The sequence below is a fragment of the Saccostrea echinata genome, unplaced genomic scaffold, assembly GCF_033153115.1.
Source record: "Saccostrea echinata isolate AGI-Se365-2 ecotype Australia unplaced genomic scaffold, CSIRO_AGI_Sech_v1 ptg000015l, whole genome shotgun sequence".
NCBI lineage: Eukaryota > Metazoa > Mollusca > Bivalvia > Ostreida > Ostreidae > Saccostrea > Saccostrea echinata.
In genome coordinates, this window is record NW_026889764.1 from 16,068,821 (window position 1) to 16,076,166 (window position 7,346).

Below are 7,346 nucleotides of genomic sequence, written 5' to 3' on the forward strand. Positions count from 1 at the left end.
CAAACTCTTCAGGTGCTTATTTCCTAGATCTTTGTCACATGATGATGCCCATATCCTGTGGTTTGCACCACAATAAATGTGAAGTGTTGACAAAAATACTGTTGTGTCATTCACAGCTGTAACATATTCAAAAGAAATTTCAATGGTCTAATTTTTATTTAATATAATTAATTATTACCCAGACTCTGGAAACGAATGTGAACATATCTTACATATTCCTATGCTGGGGAGTATTTCTTGTAAAACCCACTTATAAAATCTTAAATTTATTCATATAGTAAATAAATGAGAACGATAATTTTTTTTATTCATACCCCCTTGTGCCTTTTAGCAAATACGGCATACACAGAGCCTCTCCACTCATTTATATTGGCCACTGTTGTTCTTGCTGAATTCCATGATCACCATCCAGCGTCTGTCCTCTCCCTTTCAACTGTGATCTGGTGGAATGTAACGGTGCTGGTTTTCAAAGTTTCTAAAGACAAGCAGTGCACATGCTGAAAATAAGACTCCCTTGTGCATCTGCTTCTCAAAGGTAAAAAAAAATATATACACTTGTATATCAACATTATGGTGTATATGAATAGTATGTCAAAGGATAAGTTCGAAGGTAACGGAATTGGTAACCATGGTATTTTACGAAAGCTGCAAGCAATACATGAGCAAAATATCAAATCCATATCTCTAATACTTCTCAAGATGTAAGGTGTGACGGGCAGACAGGCAGACAGACCGATGCCTGGCAAAGTTGTATCTATAACTGTCGCTCTATCTGCAGGAATAGAACCCGCTCATATCTATTCATTCATCATCTAAAGCTCTGTATGCAAAGTGTTGAAAGTTCTGAAAGAAGCCGAATTTAATGTCGGTTTATATAAAATTCAAATTGTGTTTAATCTGACTGCATCAAAAGTTGCAAATAGGATCAAAGAAGCATTCAAGTAAGGCCAAGAACAAGCGAAAGAAATTTTAGTCTTCAAAAGGGTAGTTTGTAGTTGACCAAAGGATAAGATGATAAAAAGAACTAAACAATTTCTGGAAGGGTCTTAATGATGCAATGGAAAAGATGAGATGAAACACAAATTAGGTTTCTTGTTCATTGGATTGTAGTACATGTGATCCATCTGTTTAGTCAATAAATAGTGAATTCACTTTGACCCATGGACAATTCCCAAGATTCCAGAGCACTCGTGCTTCACAAACACAACTTTTATTGTGGTATTGAGAGCTGAACTCGATTGAATTTTGACAGCTGAAAAGGAACCGTTTGGAACGGAATATAGGTGCGCACAAATACATTTATTTTTGTAAAGCTGTTACATTATCACATGAATCTAATTTTAATTGAAATAACATACTATATGCCATTCTGTATAGAATTTAATTTGGTCAACTGACTTGACATTCACGTGATAAATGCATATATACTCTGTACTGCATGGAGATCATATACAAATTTCAATTTGAGACCTTGATTTATATCGTCTCATCCAAAGGACTGGTCTTCACGTCCTCCAGTGGGTTTCGAAGTCGTGGAGTAAAGAACTCCTTACTCCGCGACTATAGAGGGCATCGTCCCAAGCACTGCACCAAGCAGGCGACCAGAAATTTATGAAAGTGTTATCAAAGTTAGCTATTTCCATTATCATTCTTTATTTTCCAAAATTCTGAATAAAAATCGCAATATAAGAAGTTGAAGTGTACTTTTCAAAAGAATTCTTTTAAATGAGAAAAAACACTGTATTTTTTACTTTCGGTTGAAGACTTTATCATAGATTTGATTGGACAATTATCATGCAATAAAACCTAATGATCACCATATGTGATGCTTGAATCAGCAATGCCTCGTCAAAAAGAATTATTAATTCACAAGTGTACATCTTATAAGCTACTTTTGAGTGAAAGTTTCTCACATTAAGAATATTACAATGTTTTTTTTTAACAGACATGAGATAAAAATCAGAACAAGAGGTCCATAGACCACATTGTTCACCGGAGCACATTAGCTAGGAAAAAGCAGAAATAAATTTAGTATTGAAAAGATTAATTAGATATATACTAGTAGTAATTGATCGCAAATAACCTCCCCTATCAGGGGAAAGGGGGAGCTTGATTTATTCACACTTAATTCTACACTAACTGAGGATGCTCCCATATTTATTTGACTAATCATGGCTTTAGAAGAATTTTTTCTATATGTTTAATCTTCTATTATGGCCCCGCCCTGCACCCGGTAGGAACACGATTTCAACAAACTTGAATCTCGCTACACGAGAATGCTTCTACATTAATTTGACTAATCAGGGATTTGCTATTCTTGGGAAGAAGATTTTTAACGATTTATCCTGTGTATTTCCATGTAAAACTTTGATCATCAATTGTGGCTCCTCCCTCCACCATTGGGATCATGATTTGAACAAACTTCAATGTTAACCACCCGAGATGCGTCCATATAAATACATCTAATCAAGGCTTTGCTGTTCTTGAGAAGATTTTTAAAGTTTTTTCCTATGCATATCTATCTGTAAAACATTGATCACCCTTTGTGGCCCCTCACAACGCCCAGGGTTCATAATTAAAAAGAAACCTTGAATTTACATTACTGTACCTGAGGATGCTTCCATAAAAGTATGACCAATCATGACTTTGCTCTTTTTGATAAGAAGATTTTTAAATGTTTTTTCTATGTATACCAATGTAAAACTAGCCCCGGGTGTCATGATTTGTACAAACTTGAATCTACACTACCTAAGGATGCTTTCATAAAAATATCACCAATCATGGCTTTACTGTTCTTTACTGTACCCCCAGAGGTAATGATTTGAACAATCTTGAATCTACACTTTGTCAGAAAGCTTTTATATAAGTTTCATCTTTTCTGGCCCAGTGGTTCTTGAGAAGAAGAGTTTAAAATGACCCCGTCCAATTTATACTTTTTCTTAATTATCTCCCTTAGAAGAGAGTGTGGCTCCACACTTGAACAATCTTGAATCCTTTTTACCCAAGGATACTCTGTGTCAAGTTTGTTGAAACTGGCCCAGTAGTTCTGGAGAAGAAGATGAAATTGTAAAATATTTACGACAACAACGACAAACAATGCACAAATTTTGATCAGTTAAGCTCACTTGAGTATTCAGCTCAGGTGAGCTAAAAAAGTAAGCCAGGAAAACAACTTCACAGCCCTAGTTATATAAAATACAAAGTTTTGTTTTACATGCACTCTAAACTGCGTTTTTATGATCACAACTCGATCAAGTTTATTGAAATACCAACTGAATGACAATTAGAAATTTAGACCTTTCTACGTGAGTATGATTTTCTTATCTCGTTATTAAGCATAGAGATTTGGGCGTTATTATTTTCTGTTCGTCTTTCATGAAATCATATCTTTGGACATATATCTCTTGACTCCCTTGATATTTTAGTATGTTGTTGTCAAACACCTATGTCCTGATCTTGACCCATAATTATGTTATGATCTTGAGCTCTGTTTATATGTTAAAAGTCAAGATCACTGTGTAGTGTATGTGTTTTTTTTTTTTTTTTTTTTTTAGAAAATGTCAGTACCAATTACCAGTAAACCCGGGATTGGAATCAATTCGAACTAGAGTATATTTTTGCTGATGATTTTAAAAAAAAGGTATTAAGACCATAATTGAAAGTCATATATCTCAATCTTATAAACCACTGTCTTATTGTAATTTATTGCCAGTTTTTTGAAATATGTGAATTGGAGAGACATCCATTTTTGTCAAAAAGCATTGAAGTATTCAAGTTCATTCATGTGGTGGAATGCTCATGGAATGTGGAAATAATTGTAATTTCTGTGTAAAAGAAAAAAAAAAGATGCACATGTGTAGATTTCCTTCATGCATAATCAAACAATATAAATATAACACAAGATTATCTTTACCTTTATCACACAAAGCATATACTTCTTCAGTCTGACTATTCCATCTTATGTACAAATTAAAGAATAAATATCAGTATTGTGTATAAATTCTATTATCAAATGAAAAGTTGACAAGTTGTATTTGTATGGTCATATATATATATATATATATATATATATATATATATATATATATATATATATATATATATATATATTATATATATATAATAAATATTTTTATATACATATTTTTTTTCAAACGCAAAGATATCATTGAAATGAAGACAGGTCATATGTAAGTACTCGGCTGATAACCACACCGTTTCCTATGTTATGTGTGTCCTTACACACTGTAGTCTAAATGGAGTAGCTACGTGTTACATGACCTCTGTAAAATCACTTCAAGCAATATAAGTAGACTATACAATATCATCGAGAGTGAATTCTGCCTAATTTTCTCTTAAGACTCTATTAAAATAATAATTGAGTAGAAATTGATCTCTAATTTTTGTTTTTAAATAATTAAACAAAGATTTAAACCATCTGTAAATTTTTATGTTTTCATAGAACAATGATTTGAATTAGAATTTAAAAATTGCAATTTTGTGCAGGTTTTCGCTCAATATTTATTAACTGTTATTTGTTTTCATATGATATATATGTATATGCCACAATAACTACTTGCATTTGTTTAACATTTAGACATAAAACCGAGTTAAACCGTTTGCGCTACATTGTTTCTGCGCAAAATGTATTTAGCCTTTATTGGCCACTGATGCAATTGCATAGCATAATCTAAGATACATGTATATAATCTTTAAATCTTTAGATACTCAAGAAATAAGAATTTACTTTAACTGTAAAAAGATGTCTAATTTTTTAAGAAAAAATATAAATAGATGATTTTTGCATCACATTAATCCATAAAAATATATCAAAAGATGAAATATATGGAGATAACGAACAGTATTCAAGCTCGAAAGTCCATTAAACAATGCAAAATAGGAGCAGAGCAAACACGGACCTCCAAAACATCTGAGGTGGGATCAGGTGCCATGAAGGAGAATCATAATCATAAGATCTCCAGTGCCAACAACAGTAATTTTCATACATTGAATGTCCTAGTTTTAGTCATGTCATTGCCGAGGTGGCAAAGTAGGCAACAATATGGTATAAAAGTTTTACAATATGAAATATATACAATTGAATCGACTATTAATGAATTAAAGTCAATAGAATTAAAGTAAAATCTTAAAATGAGAAATATAGCTGGTACATTTGTAACAAAGAATTTCATACAATTTTTCAAGCTCAGACTAAGATATTACATCCAAAAACAAAATATTCTCTTCATCAAGATAATACACGCTATAACGAGCGGCTTTCTTGTTTGTCTTTAATATACGTTACTGCAGAAGTCGGATTTGTCATGCTCTATAATAATTTAATTTGTCAATGCCATTTGAAGGTTTCCAGAGCTCTCCTAAGAGACGCTTTAATTTCTTCATTTCGTGCATCTCTTTCTGCCTTTTGTAGCTTTTGCTTGCTAATATCCATAGCTTCTATGTATTTTGCTGAAAGAATATAGTTAACAAGTCCTTCATTAAAATGCTCCAAAGCAATGTCAAGTATGCTGTGTCCATCATCCGTCTCATCCTTTAAATCCATTTTATAATCATATAGAATATCAAGAATAGCTTCTTCTCTGCCATTCCCTTTTCTTTCAACACCAAGATAGTGAGCAGCCAGCCACCCATAATTTGTTGTCTTTTTATTAATTAGAGCACTTTGATTTGTTTTAACAAATTTTTCAGCAACATATCGACAAATGTCCACTTGTTTATGAATACATGCGACATGTAGTAAAGTTTTCTCTTCATTAGTGAGAGAGCCAACATTCAGTCCGTTATGGATTATTTTTTTCAAAATACTTAGATTTCCCCCTTTTGTGGCATAATGCAAGGCATTCCATTTCAGTTCATCTGTTTTATCTAAGAGTGTTTTATGATTTTCCAGCAAATAATCAACGACTTTTTCACTTGCATATTCACAAGCAATATGTAAAGTTGTTTTTTTACATTTGGTTCGGATTTCAATAAGGTTTTCTTTTTTAAATTGTTTTAGTATTTTGAAGAAAGCTGAGTTATTTGCTCTTGCAGCATAATGAGCCACATTCCATCCACAGTTATCTGTTATATCAATGTCAATTTGAGTTTCATTTTTCATCACATGTTTACAAAAATCATTTTCATTTGCCAAACAAGCTATATGTAAAATATTCAGCTCATTTATTGTTGTTTTTGCCATATCAAAACTTGTCTTCCCATTTTTCCTTTTCAAAGTTTCCAGAATTTGTAAATTTCCTATCCACGCAATCCAATGGATTGGTTCAAACCTTGGAGTAATTTGCTTTTTAGTATCTCTGTGAATTTCAGGTCTCTGTCCTGTATCAATTTTGATGCTACTCAGCAGTTCCGCAAAATGTGAAATTAGATAAATACTCATATCCACTTTACGTTCTCTTATTGCGTAGTGCAGAGCCGTTTGGCCTCTATTGCATTTAACATCAACCTTCAGGTTTTGATCAGCTTTCAAAATGTCATCAAATATTTGTATTGACCCACCCATTGCAGCATAATGGAGTAGTGCTAGGCCATCCTTGTCTTTTTGATGTAAAATGTCCTTTCTGTAAGTCTCTTTTATAACCCGTGAATAGAGTAAGTGATGAAACCCATTGTATGCTCCAATTATGCATTGTCGTTTTAGAAGGCTGAATAATTGAGCGTTTTCAATGGAGTAGTCAGATAATATTTCACTCGTTATCTCGACTAAAAATTCAAAGATTTTACTTTGAGATCAAACAAGGAAAGAAAATCAAACACGAGGGTTGTCCATAAAGTTCGTAGACAATGGCGTTTTTGTCAACCTGATTGGTCATACTAATTGTATACCAAAATATGTGTTATGATTATCAAAGCCAGAATGGTTTATTTTGGTTGTTTGAACTAAATATTTTTGTGTAAAAATCGCGGTCTTTAAAAGTCGCAGAACGTGCGCACGACAAAAGGTTAAAATGCCTTATGCTTTGAAATAAAATTTTCGGATTTAAATGATTATTTTCTTTTAAAAAACCCAAAAATTTAATAAACATTAAATGTGTCTCAAATAAAGGGGTTGTCATCATTTTCTGATACCTTTAGTATCGCTTATTGGACAAATAGTGAAAATATTAAGAAAAAAGCGCTAGAAATTTCCAACCTTTCGGCATGAGCATCACCGAAGAGACAAATTTGTTGAAATGCGCATCTGGTGTCTCAAAATTGGTACCGTATAAGATTTATATCATGACCCCTGGGTCGAGGCCTCTGCTGGTGGATTGTTAGTCCCCGAAAGAAATTCTAGTCAATTCGGCACCTGGTAAACTCGGCACCTAGTTAATTCGGCACCAAGT

At 32.8% G+C, this 7,346-nt stretch overlaps 1 protein-coding gene across 1 annotated transcript; it reads right to left on the reverse strand.

Moving 5' to 3' along the window:
- Positions 1–5,347: 5,347 nt before the first annotated feature.
- Positions 5,348–6,523, reverse strand: LOC133187671 (putative ankyrin repeat protein RF_0381). Its single transcript, XM_061323086.1, has one exon. It carries the CDS (start codon positions 6,521–6,523, stop codon positions 5,348–5,350), a length of 1,176 nt encoding a protein of 391 aa, XP_061179070.1.
- Between the last annotated feature and the right edge of the window lie 823 nt (positions 6,524–7,346).

Bases quoted from the DNA above. Each gene is read 5' to 3' on its own strand.
- LOC133187671 (XM_061323086.1), bottom strand. From the start codon at position 6,523: ATGGGTGGGTCAATACAAATATTTGATGACATTTTGAAAGCTGATCAA.